The sequence below is a fragment of the Molothrus aeneus genome, chromosome 3 (assembly GCF_037042795.1).
Source record: "Molothrus aeneus isolate 106 chromosome 3, BPBGC_Maene_1.0, whole genome shotgun sequence".
Classification (NCBI taxonomy): domain Eukaryota; kingdom Metazoa; phylum Chordata; class Aves; order Passeriformes; family Icteridae; genus Molothrus; species Molothrus aeneus.
Genome location: NC_089648.1, coordinates 72,560,802 through 72,586,241, shown reverse-complemented (window position 1 = coordinate 72,586,241; position 25,440 = coordinate 72,560,802). Strand labels below are relative to the sequence as shown.

General features: G+C 45.1%; 1 protein-coding gene across 1 annotated transcript in view; it reads right to left on the bottom strand.

The window, feature by feature from the left end:
- Nucleotides 1-25,440, bottom strand: part of HS1BP3 (HCLS1 binding protein 3) — a 56,719-nt gene that overhangs the window by 5,310 nt on the left and 25,969 nt on the right. The window contains exons 5-6 of the mRNA XM_066545841.1: nucleotides 6,125-6,276; nucleotides 5,489-5,624 (exon numbers count right to left, since the gene is read on the bottom strand). Coding sequence (XP_066401938.1) covers nucleotides 5,489-5,624; nucleotides 6,125-6,276 — 288 coding nt within the window. The remainder of the gene's footprint in view (nucleotides 1-5,488; nucleotides 5,625-6,124; nucleotides 6,277-25,440) is intronic.

The following is a 25,440-nucleotide window of genomic DNA, read 5'->3' as shown; positions in this document are numbered from 1 at the left end:
GGTGTTAATTCCAAGTACAAGAGTACTTGGTGAAGCCTTGGGGAGTGCTGTAACATCACATCTACAACTTGGGAAAGGACTTGTGCCCAAAAATAGGCAGGAGACTTCAAAGTATCTGTTACCCATCACATCTGCTATGGTCAGGAGAGACAGTGTGATGTCCAGCAAGGCCCAGGGAAAGATACAGGCTGGAGTTAATCCCAGGAATGCCAAGCACTGGGGGCCGTGAAGATCTCTCCCCTCCTGCTTCAGCTTTCCCCTGCAATCCATTACAGGTAAATTCACAATGATATTTTAACCAGGGCCAGGAAATATGTCTGGACATTGGAATGTGACAGTCTGTATTGTTTAAATGCTGCAAGAACCACTGGCATGGCTTTGGGCTGGGAGAGATCTGCCCTCCTCCAAAAACCTCTGTGGCAAAACTCGAAGCTGGAGTGGGACAGTGACCATTCCCTGGAGCAGCTGCACACAGTGCCCTTGTCCTGCAGCTGCAGAGTCCAAGAGGATGGATGCAGGCAGCCTGGTGGTGCTGCCTGGCTGAGTGCCAGAGAACAGATTCAATAGTGCAGGTAAGTCCCACAAGAAGCCCTCTGAGGAAATCAGCCTGCTGGTTATATCACTCACCTTGGAAATGAGAAAACTCAATTTTTCCAGTCTGAAAAAGTTAAAAACCTTTCTCTCCTGCCTCTCTAGAAAGTTCCCCAATTACCAGTCAAAGGCACAGCTGGGGCAGGGGAGAGCAGGCAACTTTTGCCCCTTGAGCTGATGATGTCTGTCAAAATGCAAACAACCTGGGGCAAGATGGTTGAAATCTGGTGGGTCTCAACCCATACATGTTCCAAGGGGTGGGGCAAGGATTAATGTTTCTGGTCTAGCAAAATACTGTTTGTTTTGTTGGCAAGTTTACTTGATAGCTTTTCTAATGGTTGTAAGTAGCATCCCGATACATCACAGGAATGAAATAAATTCTTGAAAACCATCACAGAAAAATTTGTTTTTCTGTAACCTACTGCAGCCAAATCAAGGACCTTTCCCCACAGCTCCATCATAGCAAGCAAGAGAAACTGCCCTGGAGTGGACAGGAAATTTCTGACTCAGTTATTGCAACCTTCTATTCCACCTGTACATTGCCCAAATAATCCTCTCCCCAAAGGATCTACATATAAACACTTTGGAGTTTCTCAAAGCTTTTTTCCCAGCTATAGTGTTGTTCTCATACTCTCAGGACAGGGAGCATTGGTGCTGGAAGTGCTGCTCCATATGACTCTTGGATAGGTTGAAGATGTGTTACTCTCTGAATTCAGCATCTGCTAATGCCTGCTGAAAGAACACACAAACATTTTCTCCTTCAAGGGTGACAACAGTTCCCTGGCAAACCTGAAGCTGATGAACCTGCTCAAGAAGCTCAATGGACTGAATGGTGTCTGGGGTGCAGTGTCACAAACAGCCTCAGCCTTAAAAAGTGTAATGCTTCTGATCAGTGTAATCCTAAGAAGGAACACCCCAGATCTGCCATCACAGGGCAGCAGAACTGGGATCCTGCTGCTGACACTTTTTTTCAACACTGGAAAAAGACAAATGTGCTTACAGCTGCTTCCTTCCATCTCAGCTTCCTATTCATTATCAAAGGTGCAGCTAATTAAATCTCTCCTGAAAAGCTGCTCAGACAGCTGTGATAATTATTTCAGGCTAGGATGTGTGATAATTTATGTAATTCTGTGGGCACACAGAGCTGCTGCAACATTCATAGGATCAATTCCAGCATTGGTTTTCCACAAAAACCTGATCCATCACACCAGGCAGGCATGATTGAGATTAATGAGGCAGAAGAGTTCGTGCCTGCAGGGCTATGATCTCATTGGCATCATGGAGACATGGTGGGACAGGTCCCAGACAGGGACAGGTGAGGACTGGAGTGTTGGAATGGAAGGATACAGGCTCTTCAGGAAGGACAGGCAGGGGACATGAGGAGGAGCTGTCACCCTCTATGCCAGTGACCAGCTGGAGTGCACAGAGCTCAGCCATGAGCCTCAGCTGAGGCGCCACCCAAGAACTCAGGGGTCAGGATCAAAGGGAAGGCAAGGACAGTGACATTATTGTGGGGGTTTGCTACAGGCCACCAGACCAGGAAGAGTGAGTGGATAAGGTACTCTACAGACAGGAGCAGCTTCCCATTCACAAACCTTGGTCCTCATGGAGAACTTCAACCACCCCATCATCTGTTGGAAGGACAGCCAGCAGGGCTTAAGCAATGCAGGAGGTCCCTCAAATGCACTGAGACCAATTTCCTCCTCCAAGTAAAGGAGCAAACAAGGAGAGGTGCTAGGCTAGACCTCATTCTCACCAATGAGGAGGGGCTGGTGGGGAATGTAAAGCTCCAGGGCAACTGGGCTGCAGAGACCATGAAATGGTGGAGTTTGACTCTCTCATGGCAGTGAAGTGGGTACTCAGCAAACCCTGGATTTCAGGACAGCAAACTTTGGCCTCTTCAGGGATCTGCTTTGTAGAGTCCATGGGATAAAGGCCATGAAATCTCCCACTGCACTTAGAATGCAATTGGTTCTTCTCAACACTCAGCTCTTGTTAATGTCAAGTTGGTGATTCTATTTAAAACAGTAATTCTCATTGCATATGAGCAAGTATCCACAGAGAGCACAGTTTTCAGTTTGCAGTGAGAACATTTATCAGATTCTCTTCTCCCTCAAGTTGTGACAAGCCCAGCCCACGCACATTTTGCAGACTCATTTGTCTCCTTAACAGCCTCTGCCTCATGAGTTACAGCCACTGCTGAGGATTCACTGCTGTGCTGACACTGCTCTGGGCTACTGCTGCTCAAACCACCCAGGTACCATAAAGATCGCAAAGGATTTGGTTGCTCCTGTGTTCTGTGCTGGACATTATCTTCTTGCCAACCCCCTCTGGAAGAAGGTTCTGCCCTCCTCTGCCTTAGGCAGCTCTCTTCTAACTCTGCCCATGATTCAGAGTGAGTCAGACACTTCTCAGATCTACCACACACACGAGAGCAGACCCTGAGGTACATGTGACTGTTCACTGCACCAGCAGAGAGCTCCCACATCTGCATTATTCAGCTACTCCACTGGAGTGCAGAGAACATGTCCAGGTTTCTGGACCTACCACAGACCTGCTGGTGCATCATAGCTCAGGACAGTCCTAGATCTCAACAAAATGTGTCCACATAAACTTTTGGCATGATAGAACCGAGTATGTCCAAGAGACCAAGGTTTCCATTTCCATTTCCAGTAGCATATCCAGCTCTAGCCTGCTAAAGGAATGGGTTGTCACAGCCCCTACTTTGATCCGAGGGCTGCAGAGAGATTTCTTCAGTCCCTTTTGGGAAAGGAGAGCAATTGTCAACACATACATGGCAAAGGCAAGACTTATTCTTAGGCCTCAAAATAAGCTCAAGCTCCCATGCAGGGACATTGCAGAGTGCAGCTTATACTAAACATTTTGTCACTACAAAGGGTCACTGCCTGGAAAAGAGCCTGTAGTACTGCCCTGCAAGAACATTCAACACCAGTTTGGTGGGAAGAGAAGGGGGGAGAGGATTCAAATGCTACCTCTACATTTCTGAGACCTGACTGTTCTGCTGAGGCTTCCAGCTGAACAGAAAACAAAGTGCATTTTGCCCTACCACTGGATTTCAGGTGACTGCAGTGAATTTGCACAGGGGGAGGTGAAGTGTTGCACTAGGTTAAAACAGCACTGCCACTCCTCCTCCTCTCTTGGACAGCAGCTTCTCCTTTACCCTCAACTGCCTTGCACTGAGTTCACCAGCTCTCTATGATGTGCAGATAACACCATGAATTGGGTTTACCAGGGGAATTTCAGAGGGTGTTAGGCACCTGAACAGGTCAACAGATCCTGATCTATGTGCCAAAACCTCTTGCACAGCCAGGACCTGCATCTGGATTCCCATAGCAACTTTCCCATTGGACCACTTGCATGGTTTTCTGCTTCATTACATGTATTCAATTCCAGCTGGACCTCAATGACTTATCAACTATTGGAAGCACTGAAAAAAAATCAGGAATAAACAAAAACTACTGGAATTTAAAAGAAATTACATCTTTTCCCATGGGTTCCCATAACCATCTGGGTGTGCTGCTGTCGTTGATGATCCCAAACTGATCTGAAAGCATGGTCTATTGTTCTCAGAGCAGACTTCAGAGACCTTTCTGAACATATATAATCCAAAAGACATTAACACAACAGATGGAGAAGTTCTCTCTAGTGGATAAAAATGCAAGGACTGCAGTGGAACAGGCCCTTCTCCTGTAGTCATATGAACACTCTGGATGAAGTGCTGTATGCTGAGATCACTAGCAGACAAGAAAGTATTGCAAGCACACGTGTGTTTGCTCTCAGTATGCTACAGCATGAAATCAGGTCATGTCCTGCCCCATCAGCTTCTATAAACATCAGGTGGGCTGTCAGGGTCTAATGCAAGATGGCACCCAGCCCAATTTAACCTTTGTTTAAAGTCAGTCAGGTATTACTGCTGAGATAGCCAGCACTTTTCCATGAGTAGAAAGCAACAGCTGCAGAATTACCTGCTTCAGGAAAGCTTTGAAACCACACACAGAGTCTCTCTCCTGGGTTTAGTACCTGCTGTGGAAATCATACATCCTAACAGGAGCTGGTTGACACAAATTAGCACTGGAAGCATAATTCAGATGCCAGCTTGAGACCCAGAAGGAAGGAATTTGACTCATTACTGCAGCACAGATTCCCTGTGTCTCTCCAAGCACTGGTTCCCTGCTCCATCTCTGGAGGATTATCAGCACAGGTGAACCAGCCCTGTGAGGGAGGTGTCAGGGATAAATGCATGGTGTGCTGATGTGTTCCAGTGCTGCACTACCAAGGGAGAAGCAATATATTATACCCTCCTGCAACTCTGAGCTCCAGCCCTCCTTCCCACTAGATTAAAAATTAAACACAGGGTGATAGAGTCCTTTATGGCTGTGGAGGTATGCACAGGATCCCTCCTGGAAACATGCACAGAAGTCTGTGAGCCATCAGCATGAAAATCATTCCTCCTGTGGCAAGAGCCCCCGATTTCAGGGCCCTGAAGCTGAACTGCTCTTTATCTCTGGGCTTTGTTCCCCACTTTTCACAGTGGAAGTCAGGTTCCCTGTGGATCATTTGCAGAAAGCAGAAGTGTCCTGTTAGAAAACAAGAACCAGATAGCACACCTGGGGCCTTCAAGGCTCTTCCTTTGGAGTCACAGAATAATTCCTTGCACCCCACCTCTCTCAAAGGGTCTTCCTAATTTCCTTTTAAATGTGTTTGATGTCCAAGCTCCATGACACACGTTACATTTTACTTGATGATACAAGTACTGATTCACAATTTGCATTCTGAGTATTTAAGTTTTGTCCCCAAATTCATCTCTTTCAAGATCTAAATAGATCAGAATAGATCAGACCCCCTTCATCCCACATGCCAGATTTGAGATGAGTACCTCAGCAGCTCCTCAGTGTCCTCCTCAGGATCCCTGCTCAGCACATACTTGCTGTGCTCACAGGCAGCTGGCAGCAGGAGTGAGTCACCCAGTCTCACCACCCCACCAAGGTCTGGGTCTTCAAATAACTTCAGATCTAGAAAGGGGAATCAGAAGCTGCTGTATTTAAATCATGCTATGTAACACAAGGCCTGCGCTAACACTAACTAGTAAATCTGGCTAGGTGGGTTGAAAAAACAGATCATGCAGACAATTCTTTTTTTCCAAAGACTTCCTGTCTACAAAGTGCAGTGATACTCTGCACTCTAAAGACTTGGTAAATCTGCTTTTTCCTTGCATTCAAAAGTAGGTCACATTACTCCTGTTAGTGTGGCATGAATGACTGTGGGACAGCCAGCTCCCACAGACCTTAATATCTCAGTTCAAAATGTTTACAGAGAATAGCTATGAGAGCTACAGTTTTCATTTGTTCTTTCTGAATGATTCTAGATGATTCTGCCCAGCTGAAGATTTGCCTTAACATTTCCAAGACATTATTTAGCCTGTATACTATGCATCACTGTAATTTAAAGGCTCAGTTATACACATGCTTTAGATAAAACAATCTGTGTATATACAAATATAGAACAGATTTACTCTCTTTAATCTTTCTTCTGGGACCGATTGATGAGAAATCTTTTTCTGGACCAAAGAGTCCTTCATTTGGATCCACCTCCTCTTCAAAAATGGTTAATTTGGGCTTCTCTTCCTTGGCTGGAGGAGCAGCTGTCTTCTTTGGTTTTTTGGTTCTAAAACATAAGAGAAAAGAAAGTTAGCTGCAATTCTGCCTTTAACAAGCAAGATTTATGGCTAGAAAGTCTCATAAGCTGAAAACAGACGGTGGGAGGCTAGGAAAGGTTTAGACAAAGGTGCAGAGGCATCTGTTAATTGCTGGCAGGAATGGGATACTGACCCGGAGGGACAGTTGGTCTGGCATTTTCTAGCTGGACCCATGTTGTGTATTCTTAATATATGTCAAGGAGTCCAATGGGAATGGGAAAAGCAGAGCTAACAATACTGCACTGTGCAAACTACTACTCAGAAACATTTAAGCAGTTTTACTGCTCCCACACAGAAGGCTTAAAATAAGAAAGATCAGTTCCATCAACACTGTTTGAGACAGACAGAAAAGGATGGCTTGAAATACAAAGTGCAAGTTGGTCCATTGCACTGATCCCTGTGGACAGGTTTTAAAAAATCCCTTTGGCTCCATTTCCTTGCCAGCTCCTGCTGCTGTTTATGATTGCTGCATACTCCTTTCACAAAGGTATTAGACACTCCGCTCATTTGCACATGGCTTAAACAAAGAGAGTTGACTTTTCTTCCAAGAGCAAAATGAAAAGCACCTGCCTCTTGCTCTCATACCCAGCACTCACATTCCACCAGCTGAGGCTACAAGGCAGCTCTCACAATAATTGAGCTTGAGTTATGAGGCAAACCAGATGGCACAGAAAAGAAAATTTAGAGGACAATAACCTTTGGGTGAAAAGTCCAATTCAAACTAGGCTGAAAGAGAAGCAGTCCCTAGGACAACATGCCCTTCCAAAGTAATTGCCATATTTCAGAGATCTTCACTCTCAGCAGCCCTGGTACTGCAATTTCTAGGGTAGCCCCTTTTGAGTGCCCCTTCCAGTAGAAGATCTGATCTTCTCTGCAGAGAGCAGGTCAGGTTTCAGCCTAGAGCAAACCCAATTATCAGCACTTAACATGCCATACTCATCAAAAACTAAGAACAAGGTCAAAAGATTACACACACACTCCAACTACATTAAAGAGTCTTGTAAAATCCTCTTCCAATTACAGCTGCACACAAAAGCAGAGTCCAGTTACTTCCAGATATTTTCACAAGTTTATTATTAACAAACTGGAACTCACAGATGGTATTATCTTGCTGCCACCACTTTGTCACAAATGCAGCCTAAAAGCAAGCACCAGGCAGAACCTAAACAATGCTTTATTTGGAAATAAATATACCCTATTTGATACTCTAAAGGTATCTGCAGGTGTCAACAACTACTATTCATGACAAAAACTTTCATTTTAAAGCAGCAGGAACTTTAATGAATTTTTTTCTGCATTCATATTCATTAGGGATATGCCTTGAGTAACTTCTCAATTTGAGCAACTTTTGAAAGCACAGCTCCAAGGAACTGCTTCAAAGTGAAGCATTTGCAGAAGACCCTTCTTCTAAAACCTGTCAAAATCTAAAGTTATAATATGTACAGGCAGCTTTCACTCAGGATACTACACAAACTCAAATCCATTGCTTTATTAACTGTAGTAAGGGATTTATCACTCAAATGACCCTAAGTATTAAAGGTAAACCAAACAACAACAAAACTGGAAGAACAGTAGGACTGAGTCATTCAGAACTGAAAAACCCATTAAAAAAGATTTAGCAAACACAAATAAATCTGATCTACTATGGAAGAAGCAACCTTTATTTGCATAATTCACACCTCTCAAAGTATTCTTTGAGAGGTGAATGACAATACAGGTGAGGACTTGCCAACCTACAGAATGCCAAAAGTCTTTGACAAGAACTCTTGTCCATTTAGAGTTACAACAGCTCTCCTGATGCTTAAGAGCCCATCATGGCACAGGTAATTATATACAGGAGCCAGTACATTGCCAAGCAACAGGTCTCCACCCCAGTGAAGTTAGCAAGGAATTTACTATTAGTTAGCTCAAGTTTTTGCAGTGAACAATACCAGAATAGTGGAAACACCAAAGAAAGGGAAGAGAATCATAAAGAGCATCATACAGAACAGCATGTAAAACAGAAATAATGGAACTGAAATGTCCTGGTAATAACCTTTTGTGTGGTCTGGCCACCAAACCAGCCCACTGACACCGGCTCACTTTCTGTTTGGCCAGGGACTCCACTGGCAGCTACAGGGCACAGGGCCAGACCCGCTGAGCTTGACTGGCACCGGTAGGAACAGGAGGAAATTGTTTTTCTGCCTTCAAGTTGTTTCCCTTTGCTGCCCTTCTAAGGAAGCCACTGTTGGACTGCCAAGTAATTCCAGCGTATCCATACAGGGCCACTGTTGAGGTCAGTCCCTAAGTGGGAAACAGGATTCCCATGGTTCTGTATTTAGCTGTGCCAGTCCAGACTGCACTGCTGAGCAGAGGTTAACAGATGAGAAGGGGGTGTGGGAAGTTTAAGAGACTGTCTGAGGTTCTGCAGCTGGCCTGAGGCTGCATCTGCCTGCCCACCCATCCCTTCTCTGTATGTTGGTGCTACCTCCCCATAAGCAGGGCCCAGGGACTGTGCTGGAGCCAAGCTGATTGTGAAGCCCCAAGCAGGCAGGCATGCAGAGGAGAAGCTGCAAGGAAGCTAATTCAATGATCATGATGTACCAGGGTGCAGTAAACTTGTGCAGGAATGTAGAGTCTTTAGAGAAGACTCTTAATGAAGGAACATTAAGTCTTCCAAAGTATTACTGTATTCAAACCCTGCACTTCAATAGCACCTTCTTCATACATCATGCTCACAACCTTGGCATCTGACATTTTGAAACTACCAGCATCCAGCTGGCAGAAGATGACCCATGTTATTGCTATTTCTTCATTTATGAAACAAGTGAACTTTTGGAGCATCACTCTAGTGACTTTTAAAACATTAACAAAAACCAAACCAGCCCTAAAGATGACGTGATCCTTTGTTCAGCAGAAACTATTTACTCAGTTGACCCTACTGATGTCTACACAGGAAGCACTGAAACACTGTGAGAATAACTCAAATAACCCCCCTGTCTCCTGCTCTAACTAAAAAGGAGCCTCCTAAGTGACTGTACATAAAGAATGACCTTTTAACTGACATGGACCAAAACTGGATGATCAAAAGTTAGAGTATATGAATCCACCTAGTCAGGCTGCTGGAACACTCGAAAGCCCAGCTGAGACTCCTGCCTCCCATATGATCCTCAAATCACCCATGAAAATGTCAACAAAACCCTGTATGCAGACACTTTCATACCCCACTCACTTTGTGAGCACAGTTCTCCTGCTACTGTTTACTGACACAATGTAGGTCACTCATCTGGCAGCCTCCAGGTCTCCCTGGCACAGCAGCAATGCACAAGAGCTTTCTGGTCAGCTGTGGAAAACAGCAATGAGGATGACTAAGGCACTTCAAAGTCAGAAGATTTCCAGACCTGTGTGTGACAGCTGTTTGTGAAACACTGGAACTACAGATCTAATGCTGGGTGACCCTGGTTTAAATCACAGTGTGTCTACTGTCTCTATACAGAGAGGAGTCCCTGCCCCGTGCTCACTGCTGGGTTAAAACAGTGAGAGTTGTAATCAAGAGCATGAGTAATCTCAGCACACAGGCAAAAGTCTTCAGGTGTTATTATTTTGAAAATATGACCATATCTTTTTTACAGAACTAAAATTATGTTTCAGAAAAGGAGTGCTACAGTAATATTAAAAAAAAGACTTATTCAGAATATACGTACTTATATATTAGGCATACATACTTATATATTATATATACAATATATATAATATATACTTATATATTAGACATACATACTTCTACATTAGGCATCCATGGAATTTTACAAGGGAAGAGCTCACTAATATAAATGGACATCCCCACTCCCACAGATCTATGTTCAGGCTTGAACAAAAGAGCTGCAGCCAGAATAGCAGCAATATTTGCACATCTTCTTGAAAACCACGTCTGAAAAACAAAGATCCTATACAATCGTTTGTGCAGAAAACAAAATGTCATCTGCTGCTTTCTTTTCACTCAATGGTGCTCGTTTTCCAGAGCTGCCTGATAATAAAAGACAGGACAAAAGGGGTCATTCTCAATTGCTCTGGCCAAGGGATGCCCAATAGAAACTCTAAGCCCATCAGCTCACACAGCCTCACTCCTAAGCATTAAGCTGCCACCACAAGTGCTGGCTGCAGGGATACTGTACCTCACACAGCAATCTTTTTCTTGTGGACATCATGCTAATTTACAGGATTTTAAATGGCTTTGGCATGTCCCAAATTAGGATAATGTGTAATTGATGGAATAAATCTCCAATTAGAAATAATTTGGAACAAGAGTATCCAGTTGCAAAGTTTGTCTGCTGCTGCTCTGAGATTAGGTCAGCCTTGGATTATTGTTCCAGCAGAGCAGCAGACAGGAAAGAAAGCCTGAAGGAACAGATTTTCAAGAGTTCAGCTCCCATCCAGGGTCCTGCTTCTGTGGAGAGATTTTTCTGAAGGGCTCAGAACTTAAGAGTACCTGTTCTTCCTAAACAAAGGCAAGCTGTGTTTATAATCTGTCCTCAAGTTTTCTGATTATATCCTTTTCCAAAGTAATTTGAAAGCAGATGAGAAGACCACAGATGGACAACTTTTGTTTAGTACACAGGTCATTAGCAATAATCATAATAGAGAAACATTTCCTAAAATGTTTTCAACTAAATAACTAATAAAACACTCAAGCACTCATAAACCTGGCAAGAGAACTGGGGTTAGAGACTAGATTGCAAAGAAGGAAAATTAACATAAAGGAAATTTCTTTATCGTTTTCCTCTGATTTTCTGGACTAAGCCAGAGTGTAAGACTTGCTGAAACAAGTTAAAGAACAACAAAAGACAAGTTTCAAAACATAATCATGACTAAATTAAACCACAGTGGTACAGAACAAGAGAAGCGTAATAAAATTGTCAATAATGATGTGAAAAAGCCAAAAATACTCATTAGTATTTTGGGTTTTGTCTGCAAAGCAGCAAAATGGTAGTTCCAAGGTTTCTGACAGCAGTGAAATTTTTCTTATCCTAATACTCATGCTAATGATGAACATTTTCAGATATGCAATACTGGATAACATGAACTAAGATGTTTTGGAAAAAATTGGCCAGGCATTTTCCACACCCTGGATGTAACTACTCAACACAGTTTAGAACTCCAGGGAAGTTACACAGGGCTAAAAATAAAGCTATTTTAGAAATCAGAAAAGTTAAAAAAGTAGAACATAAGCATGGGCCAGTGAGCATTGCCTTGATGCTCAGTAAAATTATAGAAAGGCAGATTATCAGATATAACCAGTTAGTAATTAAAAGAGCCATGAAAAGCATTCATTACTAAAATCTGTCCAGAGTCATGCTATCTTCTTTTCATCAACCTACAGCCTTGATTAATAATGGTATCTTACCCCAGGTGTGACATAGCAATCCTGAAAGAGTCCATAATTTCTTTCTAAAGCAGGAGCAGGACAAGGGAAGTTTCTCTCCTCTGAGTCGTGCAGACAGTGATCTCACTGCACCATTGCAGGAACCTGCTTCTCTGTGGAGATCCTGAGCCATCTCTGCATTAACTTGGACACTCAGATGCCACAAGCAACAGGGGATAAAACCACAACACTCTTTTGATAGGACAAGGACATGAGAATATTATGTCTGTCTATGAATTAGTAAAAGAGCTACAAGGCAAATATGACGATGATAGCATCAGGGCTTGATGCATGCCAGCTTTTATCATGCCCTTGATTCTCTATCTGTATGTCTGGCAGAACTTGATTTTAAATTGAAAAAAAGGAGAGAAGCATTGATTTTTGCTCTGCTTCCCTCTTCCTGGTGCACCTTTTTTCCTTAGGTCCAGCCTTTACAATTTCTGCCCAATTCCGTCCTTTTTCCCCTTTTCATCCTTCCTCATTTTCCCAATGTTTCTGGCCAGTATCAGACATTTTCCTGCTCCACCTCCAGAATCTGCAGTGCTGCCTTACCCTCCAGACTGACAATAAGGCCTCCTTGTCATCTTGAACTCCCTCCTTCACATCATGTACCTCTTACTCTCCAGACCTCTGTTCTGGACTCTTCTTTTTCTGCTTTAACCCTGAAGATTATTATCATTGGTCAAATTATGCTTCTGAAAAAGACCCCAGGCAGTAACTGAAGAAGAAACAGGAAACTTCACTCAGAAAGTGGGAAAATGCAGATGAGAAAAGGTAAGGGGAAAAAAAGGGATAGAACTAAGGAGAGGTAACAGAAGGCAAAACAAGAGAAAGGGGAGAGGTTGAAGCTGATCACAAATGATAACTAGCTGTAACTGCTAGCCCCTAAAAATAAACAACATTACTAGTCAGTTTTCAATAAAAGGCAAAATTCACGTCAAATCTTAAATAAATGCAATAATCTTTCTGAAGAAACAAAGCTTTATCAAGAAAAAAAATGAGGGAGAACAGTTTGCACTTAAAAAATTCTGCAAGACATTATCCCTTGGTTTATTTCCTTTAAGGTAAAATTCAAGCTAAAGGAGTTACTTTCAGGAATAGTTACATTTCAGGAGTTACTTCTCAGGAAACTTTCTTTCAACCCTATAAAAATTGCACTCTAAGGAAAAAAAAAACATTCCCTTACATTATTTAATGATTGCTGCAGGTCTGTAGCTCCAAAATGAACAAATTCTTGAGTAGGTACTGTGTTGCCTGTCAAGTAATGTCTATATGCAGTATACCTCAGCAATAAAATCTGCCACAAGAATTTAAATTTGACCACTGTAATGAAATCAACCTCCCAATATCATCCCTTTATGAGACATGCTTCACAAACATCCTGAGAAGCTTCACGATCCAAGTCACCCAAGCTGAAACAGCGTGTGAAAAAAAAAACTTGCTAGTAAGCATGTTTTCTGCCACACTCTCAACAGATTTGGGAGCAAACACTTTAAAAGAAGACCTCACAAAAAGGGGAGTTAAAGGTACTAAAAGTATGCAATGTCATGTTGAGAATTCTTACAAGTAGCAGCTATAAGTGACAAATGCAAATAGCAACCATTTTGGAGAAGTGATGTTTCTTCTACACTGAAATGGTGAAACCTGTTCCCCTCCTGAAATGAACATACTACTGTAGCTTCTTGTTAGATCTGTTTTCTGGAAAAGCACTGAACATGTGAATAGTTGATACCCCATTTTCAGATGTGTTGGGCACTCACAGCTCATGGAACAGTGGAGTCACAAAATGGTTTGGGTTGGAAGGGACGTTAACATCACCTATTCCAACCCCCCTGTTGTGTACATGGACCCCTGCCATTAGGCTGCTCAGGGCCCCATCCAACCTGGCCTTGCACACTTCCAGAGGTGGGGCATCCACAGCTTCTCTGGGCCAGTGTCTCATTACATTTATTGTGCTTATATCTCACCTAAACCTACCCTTTTTCAGTTTAACACCTAAAGTTTTATAAAGTGTCGTCTCACTACAGGCCTTGGCAAGGTCTAATCAGCAACTGTTTGCTTCAAAGGACAGGCAGCCTGTTTGCAACTGCTACCTCTACTTAATAAAGTTTTAATTTTGGGTTATTTAATCTTTACCTCCTCACAACAGAATGCAGTCCAGCCCCCTGGACTCACACTGTGCTCCTCAGGAGGAGATAATTTCCACTTTGCTGCTGCCTCACCTGAATTCCCTCCTCACCACATCTTCCAGCATAGGGGGCATAAGAGCCCAGACTGCAGACTCAACTCTAACTTTTCTATCTGTGAACAGAAAAACTTCAAATAGGATAGAGGATGTTTGCATAAAAAACTTCTGGCCTCTCTAATCCCTGACACTCCATATAAAATTCAGTCTGAAAGGAACCTTTGCTTTTCCTTGCTGGTACCTGCACAGACCAACCCCCAGCCTACCGAAAACCTCGAGCGTAACATTTTGTCTGACATACCTGCCACAGCATATCTAAAGAGCTTAGGAGAAGCTCGAGTCACCAAGGCAGTGAGCAGATTCCAGCAAGGCCAAGCAGGACTTGCATCAAGTCCAGGAGGGATGATGGGGCTGAGCCTGGCTCCCCACTGCCTTCCCTCCCCCACATCTTGCTGTTCACAGAGGTCACTTTTTCCTCTTGGCTGTGCCATGGGTAAAGCAGACCTCTCACCACAACTCAGAGATGGCTCCACAGGAGCTACAAGAGAGAAGGACACAGTGAGACATTGTCAGAGCTAAATGGCACTGCTGTTGCAGACACAGTGCTGCGCTCTGGCTGCTGCCTCTCCTGCTGATCACGACACCAAAAGAGCTTCCATGAAAAGAGAACATTGCTTTCCTGCCTACAGGTTTCTTGTGATGATTTCTTTTTAAAACAGAGGTAAGATAAAATTGCTCTGGGTGAAATATTGCCTAGGCCATGGATATACCTATTGCATGAAGCAATTCCACTTGTGATGCTGCAGACACTGCTGGAGGTCAGGCTGCAGGAACAGTCACACCAGAGAGCACCCCAGACACAATCCTTCCCTCCTAAGCCAGAGACTGAGGCTCTGCAGTGGCAGCTGCCCAGGGGCTGCTTTCTGCTGCCTTCTGCTTTCTGCATTTTTTAAATTGGATTCCTATTTATGATTTTATTGTTAACTAGCTTGATTTCTCAGCAGAGAAGTTTTTGCAAGGTCAGTAATTCCAGGGGCTGGCACTGAGCTCAGTGTGCCAGTGGCTGGCTGTCAGGCTGGAGGGGGGTTCAGTGGGGAAGCACCACAAACCCCTTGGGGAGCACAGTGGGGCCAGGCGCTGAATCACTGGAACCTGCTAAGCCACAACACATGACTGAAAGAAGAAATGAGCAGTCTTCACAAGTGCTCTGGCTTATGCATGTGATCCAACAGTGCTGGTGTTATTTGGCAGCCATGACAATATTCCAAAATCTCAACAAAATTCACTCCCCTCCTACTGGCAAAAAAAATCTCTGAGCTCAGCCCAGCCAGAGGACACTTGCTATTCCCACAGCACTCTTCAGAGCTGGCAGACAGATGATCTCAGGCCTCCATCTAGCATCTCACATCCCCAGAGGATTATCACCTGACACAAACAACACGAGCCTGTAGATCCACACAAGCCTTGCACATCCCCACTCCTTCCTACTGCTCAGCCACCTGATGATCTGCTCCTGCCCACCAGCCCTTGAGATGGCTGTATTAAACCCTGAAGATTCCTGTGCTGAAGGGTGCAGCAAGAAAAATGGATCAGGGAACATTTCTACCCACAGACTGTGGGTAGAAATGCTGGTAAACATCTCAGGCTCTCATACCCCAGATGACATGAGATCTCAGGCTTGTGTGGGGCAAACATAGAGTTCCAGCAGCCAAGGAGAGCTCTTTCCAGGCTTAGCTACTGGTCACTCACAGGGTGAGCCAGGTTTAGCTACTGGTCACTCACCTGTGAGCTAACTTGATCCTTTGCGTCAGCTTGCTGACTCACAAATCCTGAATTCATTCAAAGAACATTAAAGCTCTATGCTGTGAAGAATCTTGTACCATCTAGTAAGTTGGAGATGTGAGAAATTACCTGAGGTTTGCTAAAGGAGGATCTTTGATTGAATACAGAGTGGGAACACAAATTGTATCACTGATGTCTGTCAGTAAGAGGGATGACTGGAAAAGTGCTGAAATGATGCTGATGAGAGCAGGGGAGTAGCAACTACAAATGACTGCACAATGTTCTGAGCTTTTACTCCCTTGTGTTACAGTGGCTATGGCAGTGTTGGAGGAAGAATGATCATTACAGACAGAAAATACAGACCCAGGGCACTTCAGGATTTGGATCCATAAGCAGAAATGCTACAGCAGACCTTTCACATGCCACACAGCGAGGACAGAGAACACCACAGGGTCAGTGTGGTTGCAAACATACAGTACATCAGATATGGTCAAAATGCTGATTCACAGGGCTGACTTCTTCCTGTAGCCAACCCCTTCATGCTGCCTACCCAGCTCCTGGCCTCACTCCTGTCTCTCTTCATCTTCCTTTGCTCTTCCAAGAAGGGACATTGGTACCTGTACTGGGTTGCATGGCAAGGTTTTGGTAGCAGGCAGGGGCTACAGGGGTGGCTTCTGTGAGAAACTGCTGGAAGCTTCCCCATATCTGACAGAGCCAATGCCAGCCAGCTCCAAGAGGGACTCCTCAGTGGCCAAGGCTGAGCCCATCAGCCATGGTGGTAGTGCCTCTGTGATGGCATAGATAAGGGGGAAAAACTATTCTGCAACTGCAGCCCGGAGAGAAGGAGAATGTGAGAGAAACTGTCCTTCAGATGCCCAGGGCAGTGAAGATGGCAGAGAAGATGCTCCAGTGCCAGAGCAGAGGTTCCTTTGCAGCCCCTGGTAAGGCAGCTGTACCCCTGCAGCCCATGGGGGAGCAGAGATCCACCTGCAGCCTGTGGAGGATCCCAACCCAGATCAGAGGAATGCCTGAAGGAGGCTGTGACCTTGTGGAGACCCCAGTGGAGCAGCCTCCTGTGGCCCATGGACAGAGGAGGCCATGCTGGAGCAGGTTTGCTGGCAGGACTTGTGACCCCAAGGGAGTAGGATGTGAGGAGTCCTCCCCCTGAGGAGAAGGAACAGCAGGGACAACGAGTGATGAAGTGACCCCAGCCCCCATTCCCCATCCCCTGCACTGCTGGTAGGGAGGCAGAGAAAAGCAGGAGTGAAGCTGAGTTCAGGATAGGAGGGGTGAGGGGAAGGCATTTTATAATTCAATTTTATTTCTCATTGTCCTGCTCTGATTTGTCTGGTAATAAATTCAGTTCATTTCCCCAAGTAGAGCCTGTTTTGCCTGTGACAGTCACTGGTGAATAATCTCGCCCTGTCCTTACCTCACCCCATGAGCCTGTCATTATCATTTCTCTCCCATACACAGCTGAGGAGAGCAGTGATGGAGTGGCTTTGGGAAGATTTTGATACTGAATTCCACAGCAGAGGCGCAATGAACACGGGAGGCAGCACACACCTACACCTTGTGCTGAACAAGAGGGCCAGTCCAGGAAGGACTTAATCCATACTTTAAAACACTTGGCCTTGGTTTTCCCTTGCTCTTGGTTGCATTCTGGAATTAATGTTTGTTCTGTACCTGTTTTTAATTCCAAAGTGCTTGAAATGACATGAGGGTTGTGCTAGAGCTCTGCAAAGTCATAGCCTGAACTGATGGTAATGACATGCTTTGGGCACAGAACAAAGGCACATGGGGGTGTTTGAAGAAGCAAAGGCTGGTGTGATGCTGCAACAGGACTGTATATGGAGGGAAGCTTGATGTCCCTGTCACCTTCTAGAAAGGGTCTTTGTGAGGGGTTCTGGGTACCAGCCCCTTCCAGGAAGAACTGATAAGCAGAGAGCAGAAAGGAGACTGCTGTCCTTTGCCATGTTGTCCATCTGGCTGTAGGGCTTAAGGATACCTCATCATCTTTCATAATATCCACCAGCAGCACACAATGGCACCATGGCAGCATCCCCCCTGAGAGCAATGGTGCTGGGCTGCCAACAGCTGGAAAAGGACTGGCAGACCAAGGAAGTTCCTCCATGAGAGTAAGGGATACAATGGGCTGGGTAACATCTCCAGCACCACCTCCCAAGGGCAGCTAAACCAATGTTTACTGACAACAAACCACAATATTTGGATAGCCCCAAAACACCTCACAGCCTTTCAGAATTCAGTGTCTTTGCACTCCTGCATGCCAGCATTGTTCCTTTACAGATCAGGAATGAAATCTGGTCCTGAAAACCAGAAGTGAGCTATCTGCAGCCTAAACAGGATGTCTTTGAAATGAAAAATTGAAACTTATTCTCCTGAGACTTTGGTGTACAGTTCTAGACCATGTGCTTCTCCTTCCTTTTCCAGCATCCTGCATTGTGTGGCACTGCCCTTGTCTCTTGGCAGCATCACTGAACAAACAAAAACAACTCCAGTGAGGTCAGGGTTTGGTGTTACAGCCCCTGAGGGACGAAGTGAGGGTTAACCTTCAGGAGTCTCTTGAGAACACATATGCTTTTTTCCATATTACAGCTGGGGCCATGGCTCTGTCACTCATAGCCAAGAGGAGAAAGATGGATGATTCAGGAATGAGTTTCCAGGACAAGACTGTTAACACACGACAGCCAATGCTGGCAGATAACCCATCACACAGAGGATAAATGAGATGTCTGCTGCAAACAGGTCTAGATAATGTAGTGAGTTCTCATTAGCCATGGAGGCACAGGGCGCGGCTTTCCTCCGGCCAGTGGCACGGTGACTGAAAGAGGGCTCTGCACAGGCAGGGCTGCAGGTTTCCTCCTGCTAGTGGGGTTTGCAGTTTGTTTGTTGTGTTTTCATTGGTTGGTTGGTTTTGAGGTTTTTTGTTAGTAATGGCTTTTACCTGATCAAAAACTGCAGTTAGTAAAAGTTTTTGTAGCCAAACAGAATCCTCCAAAAAGAATCCATCTGTCCAGACCCCTTACTGTGCAGAGTGTTTGAGCTTATCAGTGGTACCAAGGGGCATTGCAGAAGCCTGATTTCAGTGTGAACGGGTGAACAATCTCTTTTTGATGGTGGCCAAGCTTACGGAGGAAGATGAAAGACTAAGGAGTATCAGGGAAAGTGAAAGGAAATAGATTGGTGGGGTTCTGCCCTTCCATCCTTGAGGGAGGCCCATCAGGAGTCAGAGGACTCCCATGTCTCCTACTGTCAGGCAATAGGAGGACACCTGGTATCCACCAGCGGAGTGGAAATGGGTCCCTCCTCAGGGAGGTAATAAAAATTCCTCCGAACCCCCATCACCTATTGAGGTGCCACTTCAGAATAAGTATGGGGGCCTGGATCTAGAGGGTCAGCCAGGTGATGTAGAAGAAAATGATCTGCCCAGTGAGCCTCCCAGTTATTCTTCATCTGTCAGACAGAGCACCTCCTCTAACATTAAAAGAAGGGTAATCATGGTGGATGACTCCCTTCTGAGGGGAACAGAGGGCGCCATGACCCATTGACTGGACCCATCCCACAGAGAGGTCTGCTGCCTCCCTGGGGCCCAGGTACAGGATATCACTGAGAGACTCCCTGGGCTGATTCAGCCCTCTGCTTATTACCCACTGCTGATACTCCAGGCTGGCAGTGATGAGATTGAAAAGAGGAGTGCCAGGGGAATTAAAATGGACTTTAGGGCACTGGGTCAAGTGGTTGATAGGGCAGGAGCACAGACTGTGTTTTGCTTAGTCCCTTTGGTGGCAGAGAAAAATGATGAAAGGAGTAGGAGAGGCCACATTCTCAGCAAGTGGCCCAAGGGTTGGTGTCATCAGCAGAATTTTGGGTTCTTTGATCATGGGGCCACTTTTATAGCACCTGGTCTGCTGGAACTGGATGGGCCCCTTCTCTCTGTTAAGGGCAGAAGTATTTTAGCTCATGAACAGGTGGAACTCATTGAGAGGGCTTTAAACTAGGTTTGAAGGGAGAGGGGGATGCAGCTGGGCTGTCTGGAAGCAGGCCCAAGGGTGATAAGCCTGAATTAGGGGTGAAATCAGCAGCCCAGCTGAGGTGCATGTATACCAATGTGTGCAGCATGGGCAACAAACGAGAAGAGCTGGAGGCCATGGTGCAACTGCAGAGCTATGATGTAATTGCCATCACAGAAACGTGGTGGGATGACTCACATGGCTGGAGTGCTGCACTGGATGGCTACATGGTGGAGGGGTGGCCCTTTATATTAGGGAAGCTTTGGTTGCCATGGGTATTGAAACTAATGTTGAATGCCTGTGGGTAAGAATTAAGGGGAAAGCCAACAAGGCTGACATCCTACTGGGAGTCTGTTAGCACCCACCCAACCAGGAAGAAGAAGTGGACAACTTATTCTACAAGCAGCTGAAGAAGGTTTCAGGATCACCAGCCCTTGCTCTTGTAGGTGACTTTAACCTACCAGACATCTGCTGGGAACTTAACACAGCAGAAAAGAGGCAGTCCAGGAAGTTCTTAGAGTGTGTGAAGGACAACTTTTTATCACAGCTAGTGGGTGAGCCCACCAGGGGAGGGACTATGTTAGATCTGTGGTTTGCAAATAGAGATGGGTTGGTGGGAGATGTGGTGGTTGGAGGCCACTTGGGGCGGAGTGATCATGAAATTAAAGAGTTCTGGATATTTGGTGAAATCAGGAGGAACATCGCTAAGACTTTTACATTGGACTTCTGGAGAGCTGACTTCGGCCTATTTAGGAGATTTATTCAGAGAGTTCCTTGGGAAACAGCCCTTAAAAACAAAGGAGTTCAGGAAAAGTGGACAGGCTTCAAAACAGAGACCCTGAGAGCACAGGAACAGACTGTCCCTGTGTGCTGAAAGATGAGTTGACAAGGCAAATGTCCAGTCTGGATGGGCAATGAGGTTTTGGAGGAACTTAGGAACAAAAAAGGTGTATCATATTTGGAAGGAGGGTCAGGTCTCTCAGGAAGTATTTAAGGGAGTTGCTAGAGCATGTAGGAAAAAAAAATAGGGAGGTCAAAGCTCAGTTTGAACTTAATTTAGCAACTTTTGTAAAGGATAATAAAAGATGTTTTTACAAATATATTAATGGCAAAAGGAAGGGTGAGACCAACCTTTGTTCTCTACTGGATGTGGGAGGGAACTTAGTAACTGTAGATGAAGAGAAGGTGGAAGTACTTAACACATTCTTTGCCTCAGTTTTTAGTGGGAAGATGGCTTGTCCTCAGGACAGCTGTCCTCCTGGGTTGGTAGATGGTGTCAGGAAGCAGAATGGTTCCCCTGTTATCCAGGAGGAGGCTGTCAGAGAACTTCTGAGATGTTTGGATATTCATAAATCTATGGGACCAGATGGGATCCATCCCAGGGTGATGAGGGAGCTGACAGATGAGCTTGTGAAGCTGCTCTCAATCATTTACCAGCAGTCCTGGCCCACTGGTGAGGTTCCAGATAACTGGAAACTGCCCGATGTGATGCCTGTTCACAAAAAGGGTGGGAAGGAGGATCCTGGTAATTATAGGCCAGTTAGCCTGACCTCAGTACGTGGTAAGGTGATGGAACAGTTTATACTGAGTGTCATCATGCAGCACTTACAGGATGGCCAGGGTATTGGACCCAGCCAGCAGGGGTTTGGGAGGGGCAGGTTGTGTTTGACCAACCTGGTCTCCTTTTATGACCATCAGACCCATCTGGTGGATATGGGAAAGGCTGTGGATGTTGTCTGTTTGGACTTCAGCAGGGCCTTTGGCACTGTCTCCCACAGCACACTCCTGGAAAAGCTGGCAGCCCGTGGCTTGGACAGGAGCACTCTTTGCTGGGTTAGGAACTGGCTGGATGGCCGGGCCCAGAGGGTGGTGGTGAGCAATGCTGCATCCAGCTTGGGCCAGTCACCAGTGGTGTCCCTCAGGGGTCTGTGCTGGGGCCAGCTCTGTTTAATATCTTTGTTGATGACATGGATGAGGGGATTGAGTTTTCATTAGTAAATTTTCAGAAGACACTAAGCTGGGATCATGTGTCCATCTGTTGGAAGGTAGGAGGGCTCTGCAGAGACACCTGGAATGGCTGGATGAATGGGCAGAGTCCAATAGGATCAAGTTTAATAAATCCAAGTGCCGAGTCCTGCATTTTGGCCACGATAACCCAATGTTATAGGCTGGGGACGGTGTGGCTGGACAGTGCTCAGGAGGAAAGGGACCTGGGGGTGCTGGTGACAGCTGGCTGAACATGAGCCAGCAGTGTGCCCAGGTGGCCAAGAAGGCCAATGGCTCCTGGCCTGGATCAGGAATAGTGTGGCCAGCAGGAGTAGGGAGGTCATTCTTCCCCTGTACTCAGCACTGGTGAGGCCACACCTTGAGTGCTGTGTCCAGTTCTGTGCCCTCAGTTTGGGAAGGACGTTGAGACTCTTGAGCGCATCCAGAGGAGGCAACGAGGCTGGTGAGGGGCTGGGAACACAAGCCCTGTGAGGAATGATTGAAGGAGCTGGGGTTGTTTAGCCTGGGGAAAAGGAGACTCAGGGGTGACCTTATCACTCTCTGCAGCTTCCTGAAAGGTGGTTGTAGTCAGGTGGGGTTGGTCTCTTTCTCCAGGCAGTAACTGACAGAACCAGAGGACACAGTCTCAAGCTGCGTCAGGGGAAATACAGGTTGGATATTAGGAAAAAGTTTTTTACTGAAAGAGTGATAAAGTACTGGAATGGTCTGCCCAGGGAGGTGGTGGAGTCACCATCCCTGGATGTGTTACAAAAAAGACTGGATGTGGCACTCGGTGCCATGGCTTAGTTGAGGTGTTAGGGCATGGAGTTGGACCCGATGATCTTGAAGGTCTCTTCCAACCCAGTGATTCTATAAGATGGTTTTGAGGGCATGACACTGTGTTTTGTGTTTAATGATGCCATCAAGTATGCCTCAGATGCTATTACGGACAAAAAGCAATAAAGCAAAGACCAAAGAAGCTTAGAAGTCTTCCATTCAAGCCACTCCAATCCATTTGTGTATTGTGACAAATAAAGAGCAGTTATTACAGAAAATGGTGGTTCAGAGAGCAGACCTCAGAAAATAACCTACACTAATGAAAATCACAATCAAGACCTTTTCCAAGCCATGTGATACACCGTAGCTCACACCCACAGGGCTGAACTCTGTTACAGCTCCAAAGAGGCAGGCTGCACCTATCCAGCTCCAGGCCAGCTCCTGAACTGGGCCACCACTCAGAGAGTGCCAGCTGAGAGGAGCCAGCAGCCAGAACCTGGGGGTTTATGGCAGGGAGCATCCTCAGGTGACAGTCATACACTCAGTACTGCCTGGCAACTCCTTACAGGGCCCCAACAGCTCCAATCCTCATTTCTAAAAATGCACATTCCTCAGGCTGCCCAGAGGGCAAAAAAAAAAGGCCAACAACAGCAAATAAATGTGGTGGGTGCATGGGCTGGGATAATGGTGCACAGTAACCGCCTTGTGAGTTTGTAGCATGCTCCCCAGAATGAATTTGGCCCAGGCTAATTATTGCTTTCCCAAATGATGGCTGGACAAAGTTTAGGGATCAGTACAAGCTTAGGGCCCTTGCTGTTTTGGACATGGCCAGTTTGCTCTGGGGAGGGGAAGGATTCAACTGTTGGACAGAAGCTACTTTATTCTAGCTGGCAAAAGCAACACTACACTTCCTGTCTGCTTTTATTTACTAGTTTAGCCACAGTCAAACCACCTACCACAGCTGTGTATTTCACTTTCACAATGAATATTACTCCCCCTATGATCTGGACATGACTGGGCATATCAGGCAATATGGAAAAAAAGGGTTTGACTCTTACCCAAAATGTACAGAAGGTAATGGAAAGCATTTCTTTTGCTTCAACAACAATGTCATTAACAACTATCTGAATGCCATATTTCTGTGCAAAGGGAAAGTTTTCCCCAGGCAGATCTATAAAATCAGTTTTATTCCTTTTACTAAAGGGATAATGGAGAAATCTAACTTTTAAGTACTGTGATATGACCCAAGAAATTCTAGTGCAGAATGAAGAGCTGCTGAGTCCAAGATGCATCGGTCCTTAGGGCCATTCCTTTTTAATTGAAAATTCAGGTGATTCCAGACCTGGCCAAATGCTGCAAGGGGCAGCAGTAAAAGATGTGATCCCCAGGTGTGTTAATTAGTACCAACCTATAGTTAATACAGCTAAATCATGCATTTTTGGCGAAGTTTTACAGATTGCTTTCAAAAATGGTTTTCCAAAAGCTGATTCTTTGATCCTTTGAAATGAAGACAGAAATGTCTGCAGCAGGTCCATGGGGAAAATGAACAATGGTTTTATTAAGTCTGCTGAATTAGGAACCTGACAGCATCAGATGAAAGGAAAAACAAGTCTCCCATCTCAACTTAAACTGAGCCCACATTCACCCCACAGACAGCTTCTTCAGTGCACAGTAAAGCAGTAGGGCAGCTCTGAATCCATCCCTCATTAGCAGTCTGTCTCATCTATGAGCAGTTCCCTGCATCTGTTGATTAAAGATTTCCCCTGCCTTGGTGAAAGGAGCAGGCTCATCGATGAGGTAATGCTTTTTTATTCTAATTAGGGATTTGAGTCATCCTATTATTGTAAAGTCCGTGAAACAAAACATGTTTAAATCTGCCCAATTACATCATGTTCAATCCTCTTCCAAAGGAGAAGTAAAAAAAAAAAAAAGGCACTTCTGATTCTGTGCAGTCATAAATTTATGCTGTGGCCTCTCTAAAGGATCTCCTGCCTTCTTCTCCTCTCTTTCTCAGTTAAGTAAGGACTTGCTGGATGTGCTCACAGCAGCTCCTGCACACCTTCAGTGCTGCCTAGCTCTGCTACAAATGCCTGCACGTCCTGCCAAACAGGAGGGGGAAACCAAAAGCCAGGAGTTCACTCAGAGGAGTATGGGAATTATTTGAAAGCTGGTACCAGCTAGTGGCAGTGGCATTTCATTCCAGTTCCCTGATATTACTTGGCTCTACAGTTCTTCTGTATACAGAAAAATGTATGTTAACTTTTATTCCTTTAGTACATTGTAAACAATGAACCAGGTCTGTTAAAAATCCCGTGAAATCTTTATCAAAAGGAGACAATATACTTTGGCAATGTGGTGAAATTCCAAGCTGGGTATTTGCATTTACATGGGTGCAATTCTCTCTGCATTTCCAGTTGAATTAAGTGTTCTTCATTTATAGTGCTGCAATGCAGTGTTGCATGAAGCAATTAAGTCCTTGCTGCATTTTACCCCAGGTGAAGTCACATTTGTGTTCTGCTTGGAAGCACCACTGGATGGTACACAGCTGTAACACTACACAGACTAGAGAGCTATTTTCAGCCCTTTGGGCTTAGGATGATGGCATAAACACAAATTAACTATTTATAAAACCCATTAAAGTATATTCAGTGTTCTAATCAGAAAGAAAATGAAGCACATTAAAATAATTACTTAAACTCTTTCCCAGAGGATTCTCATGTTCCAGCTGTGGATGTACTGGAATCACTCAAGCCTGTCATGACAAAAACTCATCACTGAACTTTAAGCCAGGCAATTGCTTAAAAACCTGGGGAAATAATGACTGCACAATCTCATGGGACCAAAAATCCAACACTAGACAGGGAAATATGAATGCAGATAAGGACAATGCTGGCACGGGGAGAACTCACACAACTTTTCCTTAGGTCAGGGAAATGACTATTTCCAAAAGAAAAGAAAACACAGAGCAGCC